Source organism: Coccomyxa subellipsoidea (assembly GCF_000258705.1).
Source record: "Coccomyxa subellipsoidea C-169, whole genome shotgun sequence".
In the NCBI taxonomy this organism is placed as follows: Eukaryota; Viridiplantae; Chlorophyta; class Trebouxiophyceae; family Coccomyxaceae; genus Coccomyxa; species Coccomyxa subellipsoidea.
This window is the reverse complement of record NW_005178029.1, coordinates 143,855-160,998: the sequence shown is the minus strand read 5'-3', so window position 1 is coordinate 160,998 and position 17,144 is coordinate 143,855. Positions and strand designations below refer to the sequence as shown.

Genomic DNA, 17,144 nt, shown 5'->3' with positions numbered 1-17,144 from the left:
TGGCGATTGTAAGCTGGAGGTACCCCACGCCAGTCGCCCGGTATGCCAAACACTGTGAGTCAGCTGACTGGGGCTCTTTGCGTCTGTACGGGACCGCAGATGCGCTCGGCTGCGCTGGGAACCTCGATAAGAACTACCGCATGGCTGTACATGGGGTATTTGATCCGATGTTCATCGCCTGCAAGGACAGCCCAAAGTTGATGACATGTCTGGCCATCTTCCATTGCATGCTAAGCACACCTCTCATGAAGACAGTGTTGATGACTAATGGAGTCCTGTCAGACCAGCTTGTATGACATGCTCCAGTTCCATCAAGCATGACAAGAATGCATTCATATCAAGGGAATGATGCAATCAGATGATAGCACGCACTGTAAACTTCCTTGACTTCACGGTGGCCTATGCCGTGGCACCATATCAGGTCTTGCCGCCTCTCAGCCCCGTAGTCAAGCAGAATACCATAGTGTCCGTATTCTTTACGGTCCCAGTAGGATGCATAGGACTCGCCGGCATCCTTGTTCCACTCGAGGCAAAATCTTGCACCGATGTATAAACACCACCCCTGCATTTGCCAGCAAGTATAATCCTGAACACGGGTGACGTCCAATGTCTTGTCGCCATGCCATGAAATGTGTGCACTGAAGATTATAGAGCTCCTAAGATCACTGGTAGAGATGCTTTGATAACTCCCAATACGACAGCTTTACAAGCTCAAGATAGGAGAGGCTACACTATCTTAGTGAGACAAGTTCAGAAACAAATTTGAATCTGGCACACCTGTCATACGTGTTGAACTCATCCTTGTAGACCTCCTTGAGCTCAACTTTGAGCCCAAGTTCTTTTGCGATGGCATAAAGGCGACGGCGCCTTTCAGCTGAGTGCAAAACCACTTTGCCAGGAAAGCATTGCTGCTGTGGGGATATTTCTCCTGACATCCAAAGGCAAGGGTCCCCCCGTTCTCCAGAAAGCCTGGAGCCTCAAGTGCTTCCTCAAGAATCTGTCGAAGAGGTAGGCTTCTGCGGTCGGTGCCCTGTATCCATCAATCATTTACAATACAGCTCACAATTGTCATGCGTGGGACAATGATAAAACGTTTGGAGAGAGCGATTATATCCGGCTGGAAAGACGTATTGCTTTGGCGCCAAGGCCTTCACCGCAACGTCATGAAGGTGTGATGCAGCCACCAATCTCCGCAAAGGGAAAAGAGCCCCTTTGATAGGAAATGCACATGGGATGCATGCTCACGCCAGTGTTCAAGATGACTGAGCAGGACAACGTAATAATGGACCACAGCAAGCACGCACCGGCAAGATCGGACCGAATCCCGGCGGTCCGTATTCGTAGATTGGGTTTGGGATAGCACCAGGACCCCTGCTAGGCTTAAGGATGTAGGTGACCGTAAATTGAAAGCCGCTTGTGACTTGATGCACTTCGTGCTTGCAGTCTGAATAAAAGGCCCCCCACTGCAGCCTGGTATCAAGCGGCAGGTAGTTTGTTGACCAGTTAAAAGTCTGTTTTATTCCTGAGCGCTCCACAGTCAGCTGCCCACCCTCGTAGAGGCTCGGCAGAGCAACGACCAAAATCCCCAGCTGCACACATGCAACCTCAACATTTCAGAAAGGATAGAACTTGCGTAGTGCATTGCCGACTCTATCGTAGGCAGCCGGGATATCTCAGAAGCGCACTTTCCTCATAAGGATCCCAGCCTTGCAATAATGACGACGTCAACATAGAATGAAGAGAAGCATTACCATGTCACCGTGACTGGCAAGTGGGCTGCCAACATCCGCCTTGTGATGACCGCCTCCTTGAAGTCTGCATCGATTTGGATGTGGGCAACTGCGTTTTTAGTTTGTTATTCTGGGAAAGACACTAGCCAGAGAGGACACAGCGAAGCAATGATGAGTGCAGTAGAGGACATGGCGCTCACATGGTTAGCTTGTGCAGCTCAGCCCTGATATCATATGCATCCGGTGCCATCAGGGTCCTGACATCTGCCAGGGTCCCCAGCTCTGCCAGATTTATGTCCACCCCGAAACGACTTGCAGCTATTTCGACTGCTCTGATTAGGACCTGAAGATGCCCTCCTTGTGCAGCAGGATTGACCAAATTCAGATTATCGTGTAGCAGGTGTAATTTAACTTCAGGAGAGAGCAAGGCGAGGAAAGCACATGAAGGATCCACGAAGTCTGTAAGAGGGAGATCGAACACGAATTAGCTCACCTGCAGGGATGCCCGGATTGGTTTTGTCGAACGCTGCAGGTGAGCAAGCTGCCATGAAACCTTCGAGTCTGCACTTATCAGCTCCGTCTGTGGGCATCTCTATGAACGTCTGCACTCGGCGAAATTGTTAATTGGGGTTGTGCACTTAAGAGCCTGATGCACATGGAGAGGGGTACGCCCTGAAACAGAACCTCTAAGAAGAAAGTCTTCAGAGGCTGTTCAAGAATGGGCGTAGTACCTTCAAGGGAATGCCGGTGCCAGCAGTATGCCCTCTCGAGTGTATAAGAATGGGCTGAGAGCTTGTGACGCTTCCGCCACACACGAAGGTTGCATTGCGACCATCAGCAGCCAGTTTTGTCCGGTTTATCACCGCTTTAGAAGCCAGTGCGGCCAGCTGCTCGACTGGGCTCCTCAAATCCATTATCTGACCTCGGATGCTTTTCCTCTTCCCCCCTTCCACAATTTTTTCTTTCTCGCAATTTAAGCTATTGATGTCAACATTAAGACTTTGTCTCTGATTCGATCGTCATGAATGAGCGTGAATCAGCACGTGACAGAATGCCGTAATGTTACTTATGCCATACTAATTCCGATATACTGATGAACATCCAGCATTCACTTTCGCTGATGCTATCACAAGCATTCATTGCAAGCAGATGGCTGACATAAAGTCCCAGACATGACTTATTATTCTTAATATTACTACTACTAGACGCTTACTCCGCCCTCAGGGCTACACATGCATAATTTGTTTTTATGCAGTACAGAGATATGTTATTTCGCCCTTTCACGTTCCGCGTGTTCCAATGCTCGCCTTGAAAAGTCATCCCTACAGATGTGGATTATGCTGTTGTGCCCTCAGACTATTCGAGCTACAAGCTATCACGTTTCAAATCTGCCGCGCTTTGTTGAAAGTGTCGCCCCGGATCCTGCCATTTCTTTTCCTCCTTTGATGGCCTGGCCACGCGCTCAGCGGCAGGTGGCACCTCAATTAGGATGAGTGCATAGCTGTATGTGCAGTTTTGTCTTAAAAGTGCCAGCTAATGCCAACGCCAGCAAGACATTTACATCTGCTTGTGTCAGCACCAAGGAAAGCCACATCGCCTTGCTCAAAAACAATCACCGTTGCAGCAGTATCTGCCAGCATGCAAGCATTGCGCAACACACAGATTCTGGCCCAGATTGTTTCACTACAACCCGGCGCTACCGCAGAATGCAAGTCTGAAACTTTTTTCTCAGTCAACTGCCGTGCTCGCTTGCTCGCTGGGCCGCACATGCGCACGGCAGCTGTGGGAACCTCAATCAGAATTACTGCATAGCTGTACATGCAGCTGTTGGAATAGTCATTGCCTGCATGCACACACACGGTTAACAGCAGAGATTGCAGAGAAACCACTGAATGCAGAAGGGTCTCGCACCGCTCAAAACAAGTCACAATTTGCAGCTCTATCACAAACAGCCCTTACCCCTTCTTCGTGCTTGCACTGCCTTGCATGCAATGCAATTGCTTGCAGCTTCTTTGATCGGGGGTTTAGCTATACAACCACTAACCACTCTGACTACCACCAATTGTCTCTCTCTCTCTCTCACCCTCACCCCATCTAAATCTGTAGCCACCACTTTTCCAGAAGTAGAGATGGTCCGCACATGGACCTTCTATCACTCCAACCACACATCTGAGCCGTTTTTCATCAACTTAGTGAAAGAGGTATGCAAACATCGAGGCAGAGTGCTAGCAAGCGCCAGAAGGTAGAAGAAAGGGCTGCCTCGCAAGTGCCCGCCATGTAACAACAATTTATGAGTCAATATGAATGTCAGGCAGGTCAGGGTGAGCGCACCATAGTGCAGATACACTTCCTTGATTTCTCCGTGCCCGATCTCGTGGCACCAGATCAGGTCCTCCCGCTTCTGAGCGCCATTGTCAAGAACGACGCCATAACAGCCATCCTCCTCATAGTCATACTCATACTCGTTGTCCACCATGCCTTCATACTCAACCCCAAAACTTGAGCCAATGTAGTCGGCTGCAATCCTGCAGTTGCCACCCAAGCGCCAGGCTCAATAGATGACTCATCGTGACTAAGCTTGGTTCTGCACCCCAGGGGCCAGCTCTTGAGAGGCAGCGGTGGGAAGAATTTCATCAAGTGTCTAAACATCAAACCGCGAGAGATGCACACAATGCGGTGCTTTTGCTGTGGAAGCAAGCTTGACATGTTTCCATGGTTGCGGGCTAGACACACTATCATTTTTGCTAGATGAAAGTAGTAGGTTTGGCTGTGCTGAGAAATATTGCTACCTGTAATTGTCTTCAGAGTCCTTGTAGATTGCCTTGACATCCACGGATAGCCCCAAGTCTTCCGCAAAAGCGAAAAGGCATGCATCTGCGCCTTTCAGCTGGGGTTTGAAATCTGTCTTCAGAAAGGCATCGCTGTTGTGGGGATAGGCGTGCTGGCAGCCAAACGCTAGCGTGCCCCCTTGCTCCAGGAATCCAGGGGTCTCTAGGGCTTCCTCAATGACCTGACGCAGAGCCAGGCTGGCTGGACTGACGCCCTGTAGTTGTGAACACACTGCCCCCTTCAGGCAAATATCCTGGCTCTTGATAACAGGACATGGCATAACCACCTTCCCAAGCTGTCTGTCCATCTGCCAAGTTCACCTACCCAAAATCTGACAATCGGCCTCGGCTGACAGGGGGCGGTACAAATAGTGAGCACCGTGCTCACTGTTGATAGGGTCTTGCTTGGATCTGGCAAGTCCATCAAGGGGTAGGATTATGGCAGCCTTGAACTGCAGCGTGTCTGCAGGACACACCTTGCCTCTTGGCAGGAAAAGCGTGTAATAGTAATAATAATAAATGTGACACGTTTCGCAGGCGTTGCCACGAGCTGCAAGATTCCCAACACTGTGTTGCAAATTGCCAAACTAAAGTCCCAGTGTCACACCTTCAAGACAGGCAGAGTAGGCTTGACGGCCATGAGATTGTAGGTGACTGTGATGCGCGCGCCACTGGTCACAGGGTGAACTTCATGTTTGCAGTCTGAGTAGAAGGCTCCCCACTGCAGCAACGGCGCATTTGGGAGCTCTGTCAAAGACCAGTCAAAGGTCTGCTGCTGGCCTGCGTGCTCCACAGTCAACTGCCCACCCTCATGCACACTCGGCAGAGCAATGACCAACGAGCCCAGCTGCGCAGAACAATCAGTCCTCATTAGTCATCGCCTTGAAAGCAGGTAGTGATTGATCATGCGTATGAGCAGCTGCGCAGAACAATCAGTCATTATCTGTCATCAGCTTGACAGCAGGTCCAATGAATGATCATGCTTATGAGCAGCCGAAAGGTGAGATGTCTACGTGTAATCTCGTGCAAACACGGAGGAATTTATTAGTGTGTGTATTTAAAGTGACACCATGTTGCTGCTGCGTGGTGTGTCCACATGCGCCTTGAAGAAGTCCCCGGCCTGGTGGCTGCACACAATGCTCTTCCTCAAAGCCGTCTTATGTCACGTTTAAAGCACAAGCTCAAGCACTAAATATACTTGTAAAGTGACTGGCAAGCGCGACATAAAAGTCCTCGATTGCAGCCAAGTCACCCAATCTCGATGCTCGTGCACTGAATGGATCCAAATTGGCAGGGTGGTCGAAAATCTCCAGGTGTATGAAGTGCAAGCGAAGCGCCCGCAAAGTAGAAAGATTATAAGCAGAAGAATCAGAAGAACCCTCCAATCTTGTAAGGGGAAAAAGCATGGCGCACTCACATGTTGAGCTTGTAGAGCTCTGCTCTGATGTCCGCAGAATCAGGGGCCATCAGAGTCTTGACTTCGGCCAAGATTCCCAGTTCTGCCAGATTGATGGTCACACCAAATTTGGCTGCATCCACATTGAGTGCCTTCCTGTAGCTGGGATCCAGGACATCTGCCCCTTCTGTGCACACATGAGATATTTTGATTTTATATACACACTTTTCCTGCGAAAAGGCAAGGTACGTCCTGCAGACAAGCTGCACTTAATGGCTGCACAATCCTACCCCTTGATGAACTCGCCAGATTCAAGCAAGACCCAATCAACCGTGGGCACGGTGCTCAGTACTTATTCCGCCCCCCCACCAGCCGGGAGACATGATTACAAATTTTGATACCTTAAGCAACCTTTCCGAAGTAGCCTCTACTGTATCATGCAGCGGTGGGTCAAGCAGCAAGTCGCAGCAGGGGTGCTTCAAACTCCCAGAATTGGACATCAGGGCGTCCAATCAATGTGCTCACCTGTGGGATTGTTCTGGTAGGCCTTGCCAAATGTTGCAGGGGAACAGGCTGCCACGAGGCCTTCCAGTGCCAAGCTATCAGCTCCGCTTCTAGGCAGCTCCAGAAGCTTGTGCTGGGCACCATTAGCATGGCGTAGGTAAGGGAAATTCTTCGAAGATGGCATTTCCATACATTTTCTCGTTTCGCAACTTGGTCACGGGGTAACAAATCCAAGGAAACATAATCAACCTGTGATTCTACGTTCGCACTGTCCTCCCAGAAGATTACACGGATTGGCTGGGAGCACTTCACGCTTCCCCCGCAGGCAAAGGTGGCGCTGAGGCCGTCAGCAGCTGATTTGATGCGTTTCAGAATTTCCTTTACAGGCCAAGGTTGCGAGAGGTTCAACTGCATCGTCCGACGACATTCTTCCGAGATACCCTGAGAGCAACCTTCTGCGACGACAATGGATGTCAATGAATCTGATTTTTTTTCGAGCAAGGAGTGTGGAGGAGATCCCTTTCGATCGTAGCACAGCAGGAGAGAAGGAACGCCTCTGGACGGATCTTCAAGGGGAAAAGCCAATCTTGGCCTGTAAAGACAAGAGAGTAGAAACCTACATCAACTCCATTCTCCTCTCTTCGCCTACACTGTTCTCCTCCCTTTGGTAAAGAGATCCATAATTGTGTTCGGTATTCAGGACACAGCCACAAAGTTTATACATCCTTGCTGAGTAGATAATATAAGAATTTGTTTTTCACACATAAAGCACTGCAACATGGTGCGGTATGGCCCAAGCTTCAGGAATGAGGAATTATCAGGATCTGTTTTGCCACAGGTTGCAACGGAGCAGGCCGATATGAGATCGTTCAGTGCTGTGGTGTCTGCTCCTTCCAGAGGCAGCTCCAAAGCTTTGTGCTGCAAAACTCACACAATATTTGCGTTCAAGAGGACTGGAACTTTTCCCTTTCGCAGGGATGATCGACTGTCTTCCTGTATTGTTACCCAGGCCTGCGATTCAATAGTCGCACTGTCTTCCCAGAAGAAAACACGAACGGGCTGAGAGCTCTGTACGCTGCCACCACACGCGAACGTCGCCTTCAGGCCATCAGCAGCCGATTTGACTCGGTCCAAAACAGCCTCAGAATTCATTGAGAATTTAAAGAATGGTTTCCTGGGCTCACTGACACACTCGCTTCCTTGATAAACCTCCTGTCTTGAATCTTTTCAAAATAATGATGTGGTGACATCGAGATTTTCAAGAAAAGATTTCCCTAAAAGGCAGCTTCTGCTGGGAGGATAACACCTACAAACTGAGGTAGAACTTGACAAAGCAAAAGTGGGGCACTCAGCAATCGGCATGGTATGCAGGACTGCTCAGCAGATCGGTTCGGCATCCTGTTTTATCGAATTAGAAGAACGTGTGGCAAATCCAGTGTGGAGCCACGGAGGTCACGTCGTTCGCAACGCATAGCATGATTGAGTCACGATGACTCATTATTGGCGCGTGGGGGCTGAAGAGATATTTCGTGATTTCACACGCCGGCCACTAGACTGATGTTGATGTCGACATCAAAGTCAGTCTGCATGCATTCGACACTTCAGACCGTTTCATGGCTAGCACATGGCGCTGAACAGATCATCTGAATGATTCAGACTGATCAGAGCCAGGCCTTTGCACTTCTCGGCCATCTTAATGACCTGCTGCATCAGGGGCATATATGCGCCCCTTACATTGTTAACAGCACGGGCCCCACGGCAAGTTCCGAACCGCAAACACAGGAACAAAGTATCAGAAGTAACTCCACACAAGCCTCATGATCAACTGATCATGTGATTCATTTCACGACTGAGGGCGCTTGTTGAAAGCCACACGGACGCCCTCGAACTCTTCGCTGCTCTCTTTGTCAGTCAGGGCCAGGCCAACACCGGACGCGCTGCCACCCTTCTGCCTCAGACCGTGGTAGTACAACCTCCACCGACCATCTGCAGCACACAGAACACCGTCAGCACTCGCTTGGCGGTGGTGGTGCTGAGAAGGGCAGCAGAATTTGTGTGACGTTGGGCGGTTGATGATGAACAGTGCAAGCCTGGAACACAAGGCAGCTGATATTCACAGTATTCAAGCACAAGCGCTGAGTTACTGATAAAAAGGTAGAGCGTGCTGGAAGAACGTGGACAGACAACTACTGATCAGGGGTTGCAGATGGCCGAGAGACTCGTCCCTGGTTTCCTGGCAATCCGGTATAAAGCAAAAGTTTGCTCGTAATCAGGGCAGCACACCATCAAGTTCCACCTTTGGGCATTCTGTGGCCCTTGGAATAGCACTGAAGAATTTTGAACTGACTAGAATTGATCTGAGCTGAAGTAGCACTTGGCTGAACTGAGCTGAACAGAGTGCACTGAGCTGAGCTGCAATGAAATTACTGAAAGCAAGATGCAGAGACCGAAAATACGCCAGAGAGTGACTAACAGCTACCGCGCACCTGCCATGGGAACAGCGCATGGGGATCCCACGCCACCGCAGTCCCACGCGCCGGGGGGACCCGCTTTCAAAACCGGCCGCGACAGCCGCCGCCAGGACAGCCCGTTTTCCGAGACAGCCACGCCAATTGAGCGCGCGTTGTCCCGTGCAACTCCCTCATAGAACATGATCCACCTGCTCAAAAAATCTCAAAACATCAGGGAAAGCTCAGGACTACAAATCAGTGTAGATTGCTGTGCTTAGTGAAGCCAAGTGAAGCCAGTAGTCTGCAAAATTTTGGATCCCGCCTCGCTGCACATCGTTGGGCTGATTCGTAGCCACTGATTTGCACAAACCTCAATGTGCGAATTGCTTGATGACACAACAGAGGCCATTGCAAGGCCGAGTCAGAGCAGCTGATGTGCTGCACGATACTAAACCAGCAGTCTGTGGCAAGCTCTGTTGCAAAAAAACTTCCTGCCGCCTGAATAAATACAAAAGCGCGGGGACAGACATGGTTGTGGCAGTTCCATAAACCCCGGCAGGGGCCAGCAAGTGCACCCACAAAGAACAGAGCGACAAAGACTCAGTGCAGCTGCGAAGTTGGTGATTTTCGGAGGCTCCTTAGCAGGACCTTCTGCAGAGCGTGAAGTTCTCCATGCATGATGTGCACAGGCAGTCCCGCATGCCAGCCCCAAAAGATCAAAAAATTTATCCTGATGATGACTCACCACCTGATGGATATGACATGACGACAAGTAACAGCGATGACTCACTGCTTGGTGGCAAAGTCGCGCACGACGTGGCACGCCGCGGCGCCGGCGCCGTCAAAGGCCGCTGAGTCATCGCCCCCGGAGAACAGCGGCCCCTGCCTCTTCCAGCTGAAGCCGTCCTGAACCAGTTGGAACATCATGTTAGCAACATATATTACAAATCTCATCATCTGACTCATATTCAATTGTAAAGTGCATCCTGAAGATTCTTCTACAAAGGCCCCGCAATTGACTGGCCTGCAACATGCGCTGCCTTCAGCCCTCGCAGTATTTTGTGCCTATATCAAACCGCAGCGCCCGCATACAAGAAGGATCAACATTCCTCTGCTAGTACAGTGCCTCTACAGAAGTAGTGCAGGCGCCAAACTTGGAGGACAGGTCTGCTTCACGACCTTAATTGATGTGAATTGTGGGCAAGGGTCCTGCCTGGGAGGATGCCCATCCGACGGTCCACTTCTGAGCGGATGCGTCGAAGGAGTGGTAGAACATGCGCATGTCACGCGGACCCACTGCCACCACCTGCGCGCATGTGCCGGCACATGTCAGCAATCCCTCACTGGCAACAGTTTGCTTCCGGCACTCCCTCCTGCTGCGCTGAGGCACAAGCAGTGACAAGTCTCAACCCAGGCCAAGCAGGAGGGCGTTTCAGTTTAATGAATGCTGTTAGGCCAGTGCTAGGGGGGAGGAGAGCCTTAAAAGGCTAAGATCTACAGGAATTAATCCCCTATTGTCCAGCGATGCTTAGCTTACGGCTTGGGGCTTGGGTTGCTTGAACAACCTGCCGCTTGTCAAATAGCTGAGTCAGCTCACAAAACCCCGTTTCACCGAGGACAATTGTCACGTGTACAGCAGCGCTGCTCTGTTCCTGCTCCCTACATTCTCTTCTTGGGGTGTCGGGCCGGAAGGGGAATGCGTAGGGCTTTGCAAGGGCATCATTCTCATAATACAGTAATAAAAACTTCCTACCTGGGGTGAGCCGATGAATGCAGCGTCCCATTCGCCCTCTGCGCCAGCGTCCAACACTGCTGCTGTGTGGTGTGCCGCTTCCATGCGAGCCCAATTCTTGCCGTCCTGCGACAGCGCCAGCCCCGCGCGACCCCTGTGCACGGGCAGGGCGAACCGAGCACAGAACTCAACTTCCAGTCCCTTCTTTTTGAAAATGATTTCAAAGCCGTTTTCCCTCATCGGGACCCCCGCCCGCACCCAGCACATGCCCAGAAGGCCCCAGCACCGCACGCATTGCCTTGCAATGCAATGCAACTCCCTCTTAGGCCCCCACCAGGAAGAGGCTGAGGAGGGGTTTAGGCGTAAGAAATTGCTTGATTTAAATCTTCATCTGACCCGTCTTGTAGCCCGCCAAATATATACAGTGTCTGTCTCCTGCCTCTATTGTGAATGCTGAAAAGCAGAGAAGACAAACGTAGTCTAGCTGCTCTAAGCGCAGGTAAATCAGAGGCAGGAGCCTTGATAGGCCTTTGTCTCTGCAGAGACATGCATAAGCACACAATCCACGGAGACTTCCACTTGGCGGGCAGCAACTCATTGCGCTGCGAACTGCCCGTATACGGGATGCAAACGACCCCTCATTTGAACACAAGCATAATTTCCCGACGGCGCACAGATCCCTGCTGTGGAGACAGGTCCTTTGCATGCAAGTGGGCAAGAATTTTGTCCCAGGTGACTCACCGCATGCCCTCCTGTTCGCTGCCCTGCTCGAGCCCGGGCAGCCCGGCGGGCACAGCGGCAGGCTCAAAATTTGATCCCGAGTAGAACATCCAGTAGACGCCCCCGCCAGCCGTGCCATCACTGGAGAACACCTGCGCGCACCGCTGATGTCACTGAGCCGCTGATGCTGACATCAACATAGCAACATGCTTTGGTATCCCTGAATGAGGGTGTTGGTGCCTGCATGCTTGCTGGACAAGTACGGGCACAGAATAACAGTCGAAATGTGCCATTCCCTCTTGCCAAGCTGCAGCCTTTGGCAAATCCTGCTCACGGTGACATAAATTAACATGCTGGCCAAAGCTTTCAAGGAAGGACACAGCCGCACGTCGCAGCAGCACATCTCTAGTATTTGCTTCAAGCAAGAACAGCAGAGGCTCCCCCTCCCATTACAAAATTAGGCTAGATGTACAGGTGTACAAAAGATTCATGCACGATTTCTCCTCACCTGCACGTCTGAGACTGTCATGTGGCGAGTGTCAAGCCACCACCAGTCCTCCGCATTGGGTGCCAAAACCCTGCCCACATCCCCTTCTTTTGCCGCGCCCCTTGCACCCTCTATCTCGCCGTGGCCCCTCGTCCACTCTATGCCGTCCCTCGAAGACGCCACACCTGCACCACACAGGATGCAAAGAGGTCACAAAATCTCTAGCACGTTCGTTTTCTAATCACCAAGATGCCCAGCTACTTGCATGCTGAGACTTTCGTTTCATCAGTTCTGATGATCTCTGATGCACACAGGCACCTTCTGCGTGTCACAACTCCCAATATTGGTGCCTGCTTCATTGCTGTGATAACTAGCTGATGACAAATTTCGTGTCGCAGGTAGGGTCGTCAACCGGGCGCACCTACGGAGCCGGCAGCAGCTGCCACGGCGTCCAGGCCGGGGTCACCCGCAAGCCTCCCGCTGTACCACATCAGCCACCGATTGCCATCCTCGCCCAGGAAGCAGCGCACCTGACAGTAATTCAAATTCAAATTCCATTTTTTATTTGTGTCTCGGCTAGCATGATCCCAAGTGCACCATGTGAGCACTTGGGGGGTCATGGAATCATGCATTGAGGCGGTACCGCACAGAATCAGAAAATGACACCCATCAAAGCCAGGCATCACTTCCCATGGCCAGAAAGGCAGCACATGCAATGCAACAAGGATGTCTATGTCCACATTATGACAGAGAATGGCTGCAGAAACGGACAGTTTGATGGGAACATCGTCTTCTGTCATCGTGCCAAGGCAGATTCAGGATTTTGCTCTGCGCATTGAGGTGCAGTAGGGACCCACCACTGGGCTTCCTACAACAGCCTCGTCCCATGCATCCTCGGATCCCAAGCCAAAGATGAGGCCGTCATTCTGCACAGTTGGCGCAGCAGGTGCTGCTTCTGCAGTGGTACTGGCGGTGGCCTGCAGTGCGCAGCACTGTGAACTTGAAATATAAGGGAAAAACATTAACTATGATCCAAAACAAAGTACACGTGCACATCTCTTGCACAGAGCCTTCTTGGAATTACACACATTCCTCACCAGCTGAGCAGCTTCGCATGTTACGGCGTGCCTGAAGGCGGGCTTCTGGTTTTTTGCACTTCTCTGGAAGCATCTGGGACCTTGGGGGCCGCAGATTGCCTGCCTATGAATATAGAGCGCCTTTCCAGGACCACCTAGGCAGGATCGGTGCTGTCCAAGGAGCCGGATCTGTTGCATGGCGATCCTCTTTGGTTCCTAAAATAAATTTCAGGTATTTTACAAGTCGACAAGGGGGTTCTAGTACAGATGTGACTGTTATTAGAGGTGTGCTCCACAAGCAGCGATTGGCAATAGCAACTTGACCGCACAATTCCCGTCTCGAGCGCAGGGAAATTGTTACTTGCCAATTAGATAAGTTGTTGAATTATTCGACTTGAATATGTGAGCAATATACACAAGTGAAAGTGAATTCTCTTCCATGCACTTATCCGCTGAGATATCTCATTCGACACGTGGACGATGACGCCTAGAAACGTTGCTCAACTGAAAAGTGCAATGCAAAGGAAAGACAAAAAATTTCGTTATTTTTCACAACAATGCTTCGCAGGTCGCCTGTTATACGATCCACCGTTTGCTTTGTCGTCAACAACGAGCCAAGCTGAAGAGCATCGCAAGCTTGCTAATGACTGCAAGCACAAGCTTGCGGCCATTCTACACAAAGTCGCCAGAGTTGCTCAATCATACACGATTTTTACTGATACCTGCAACGAAGAGCCCTGGTATGAAAGAATCTCACGAACCTGTGAAGACTTGATCTGCACTTTCCATCTCTCAGTTTTCATAGAAAGGACCATATAATGTGTCACTTCAAATGGACAAGACGATCGCCTGTCTGCTGCAGTAAGAGGGATTGTCCAGACACGCTGCAGTCCATCCTGCACCGTTGGAGCATCCTGGGGGCAGCTCCGTATATCAAACCAGGCGCCACTCCGCTCCCCTGGACGCGATTCTTGTGCCTGTACATTATCAGGACAGCGCATGGCGCTCCATGCTGCGTCATCTACAGAAGTCATCAGTGCAGCATCCCCTGCAGCAGAGCCAGTTATGGCAGATGGCCAGGATGTCCCTGAGACATCTGCATCCCTGGCAGAAAATGAACTGAAGCATGCACGCTCAGAAGACCGTGCATCCTCACCAGCATCAACCTCAGCACCCCAGTGAGTCTCTGCTGGCATCCAGAAATTGCCAAGGAGTGCGTCTGATCTGAGTGTTTAAAACTGGCGCTCGCGTTGCCTTGTATGTCTTGCATTCACTGCTGACTTGAAATGCTGGCATTCTGGAGCCTGCATGCTGTGATGAAACCCGTACCTGTCAGCAGGCCGTCCTTCAGCCCAAATTTCTTGCACGCATGATGTCACATTTCAAGGGAGTTTTTTGTGATGTTCGAAACTTCACTCACGCGTTTCATCTGTGCCATGTGCAGGAACCCGGTAAAGAGAAGGAGGCCGAACGCAGTGCCGCCAACAATGGTGTTGAAGGGCTCTTCCTTTGCTGCGGGTGTATGGGCAAACGCTGCCGTCCTAGTGGATAAACCCCAGGACTGGACCTCCTTCGATGTCTGCGGCAAGCTTAGAGGCGCCCTCAAAGTAAAGAAGGTGAGCGCACCGTTAGAACATGGCACCAACATTTCATCTATGAGTCATGATCCCAAACAATTTGGTGACGTGCCGCTACGGCATGTGCAAGACTTGGGGCCTTGTCTTTGCTTGTTTGATATAAGCAAGCAGTGACCTTGACAATTTTTATTTGAGACAACCAACCTATGCATGTGCCCATGGTTAATGAAATAAGCAAGCTGTGCATTCGCCGATTGTTTTGCTTACATGCTAGCTGCACATGTGCGAGCGCTTGGTGATACAAACCAGCTATGCATGTTCCGAAGCATGCTTGAAAGAAAGCTTATGCTGCCACGTTATGCGGAGACAGATGTTCTGAAATGTAATGTGCAGGTAGGGCATGCGGGGACCCTTGACCCCATGGCGACGGGGTTGCTAATCATCTGCACGGGCCAGGGGACGAAGCAAATAGACGATTTTGTGGCGATGGAGAAGGCCTATTCTGGCACGCTGCGACTGGGGCAGGCAACGCCATCATACGACGCCATGTCTGAGATCGAGGAGGAACTTCCCTGGGAGGACATCACAGGTGAGCACTTGTCCCTGGTGGCTGACTCAGCATTGAGTTGAATTAAATATCTGCAGATTGTCTGCAATTTGATTGTTCTGAGTGTCAGCCCTGGGAGCACGTCACAGGCAAGGAGGTGCTTTGGTTGCTGCCTTAACCAGCAGTGACAATTTCCTTCTAATTGGGAGCTCGCATCCCATTTAATGTAATTGGCACCTCATCTCCTGAGCTGACCAGGCTCATGCAGCTGATATTTCACGATTCCACATGACTTATTTGGGCTGCAAGAGCAGAATTAGGAAGAAGAAATGTGGACCAGATCTATGGGAGGTTGCACTTGCAAGTTGGCTTGTGAAGCAGCACAGGTAATTGATCCATCTGATCGGGATGACAGGATTGGGGGTTTTGGCGCAGATGAGGATTTGGAGGCGGCCAAGGAGGCCTTTGTTGGGGACATCCTACAGCAGCCACCCATGTTCTCAGCCATCAAGGTATGCTTGCATCCGAAGCTGTTGTAGGATGTGGGTCCGCCCATAGACAAATTAAAGGTTGCAACCAGCCTCGAACGAATCAGCAATGCACTCATCGTTTGTGGCATTGGTGACAAGATGCCCTAAATGCACAAAATTCAACATCCCTGCACTCGCGCTTCACCCAGAGTTTGTCTCTCAGAAACGAATTCAGTCTTGATCTAAAGGCAGCATAACACATGCATGCAGATCAAGGGGGAGAGGCTGTACAAGGCAGCCAGGAGGGGAGAAGTTGTAGAGAGGCAGTCACGGCCGGTGACAATACACAGCTTTGAGCTGCAGCGGGACGAGAGCAACAGACAAGATGTGCACTTCAAAGTAACCTGCAGCAAAGGCACCTACATCCGCTCACTAGCCCATGACCTGGTAAGTGGACTGCCCAAAATGCCTTCAGTATTTTTTATTTTGCGTGTAATTTTCCCACATCCTACTTATTAGCTGGTGTGTGAGTGCATGACCCTTGAAGACGGGTGGGCGAGGGCCGCTCATCTTTGCTCACTCCAAAATCTTGACGCCCGTCAATCTTGCAAGCTGCGACATGCGCACAGCCTATCTGATGCCAATTGGTGCTCCCCACACATTCTTTTTCTGGTGAGCCGCGCATGCAGCATGCATGCGCAGATGGTACAGTTGCAGCTGAGACATGGTGCTTACTGCTCAGCATCTCAACTGGATGATGAGATTGTGAGCGCTGTGGCCTTCTCAGTGGTTAACTAGTCAAGAGTTGGAGCTGTGAGTCAATGCGCTGCAGAGCATTAAAACTGCGAGCCTGTGTTGTGCCCTGCAGGGCAAAGCAGTGGGCAGTGCAGCGCATCTGACTGCCCTGAGAAGGGAGAGCATAGGGGAGCACAGTGTGGCAGATGCATGGAGCGTGCTAGATCTGGTGGCTGCTGCACAGGCCGCTCGGCAAAGTTAGCAGCATGCGCTGATATGTATCTTGTGCGAGAGTGTTCAAAATGCTCTGGCCAACGAAATTACGCTCAAGCTTGTCTTGCACTGCACTGCAAAACATACAAAGCAGAGCGAGCGCCATGAGTAGGGCAAACGAATCTATTGCACTATGATAAATGCAGTCAAAGACCTTGTCACACTGCTACTTGGACGTGCTGATGCCTTAACTGCACCAGTGCACTGGTGGCCAGACTTAGGGCGATAGTACGCAGACACACATGGACTGCTTATGTGCATTAGTCCACCATTTCTAGTCTGCATATTGTCCCAGCACAGGTGCAAAGGAAGACTACTTTACATTCAGATGCCCTGCCGTCTAAGGTATACCACCGTTACATTGAAATATATACCACAACAATGCATGCAATGTTGCGCAACCGCTATAGCAGAGTCACACAGCATATTACACATACGAATACAGAGAAGAGCAGGACCATGCAGATACGTATCTGCTTGGTCCTGCTGGTTTATATACACAAAATTTGTAGGTTGATTGTATACACAAAGGTGGGGTTCCCAGACAAATCCCAACCCCCGTTTGTCAAGCACCACCTCATGTTTTGCAAAAGTCTCCATCCCTGAACAAGTTGTCCCT

General features: G+C 50.7%; 3 protein-coding genes across 3 annotated transcripts; 1 reads left to right on the top strand and 2 right to left on the bottom strand.

Moving 5' to 3' along the window:
* Positions 1–3,342: 3,342 nt before the first annotated feature.
* COCSUDRAFT_57219 (hypothetical protein) lies at positions 3,343–6,642 on the bottom strand (the record flags this gene model as incomplete). The annotated part of the gene is made up of 8 exons (XM_005645139.1): positions 3,343–3,360; positions 3,506–3,573; positions 4,062–4,255; positions 4,520–4,773; positions 5,166–5,405; positions 5,628–5,685; positions 5,976–6,141; positions 6,480–6,642. The coding sequence occupies 8 exons, from the start codon at positions 6,640–6,642 to the stop codon at positions 3,343–3,345; spliced, it is 1,161 nt and encodes a 386-aa protein (XP_005645196.1).
* A 1,659-nt stretch (positions 6,643–8,301) lies between these two features.
* On the bottom strand, positions 8,302–13,328 carry COCSUDRAFT_30400 (hypothetical protein; the record flags this gene model as incomplete). Its single annotated transcript, XM_005645138.1, has 10 exons — positions 12,945–13,328; positions 12,705–12,824; positions 12,269–12,377; positions 11,869–12,032; positions 11,435–11,512; positions 10,662–10,826; positions 10,150–10,214; positions 9,699–9,857; positions 8,945–9,117; positions 8,302–8,444 (listed from the first exon to the last, which is right to left on the bottom strand). Exons 1-10 carry the CDS (start codon positions 13,119–13,121, stop codon positions 8,302–8,304), a joined length of 1,353 nt encoding a protein of 450 aa, XP_005645195.1. The 5' UTR covers positions 13,122–13,328.
* A 1,082-nt stretch (positions 13,329–14,410) lies between these two features.
* Positions 14,411–16,514, top strand: COCSUDRAFT_18384 (putative tRNA pseudouridine synthase; the record flags this gene model as incomplete). Its single annotated transcript, XM_005645137.1, has 5 exons — positions 14,411–14,539; positions 14,894–15,089; positions 15,483–15,559; positions 15,788–15,964; positions 16,386–16,514. 5 exons carry the CDS (start codon positions 14,411–14,413, stop codon positions 16,512–16,514), a joined length of 708 nt encoding a protein of 235 aa, XP_005645194.1.
* Positions 16,515–17,144: the final 630 nt, after the last annotated feature.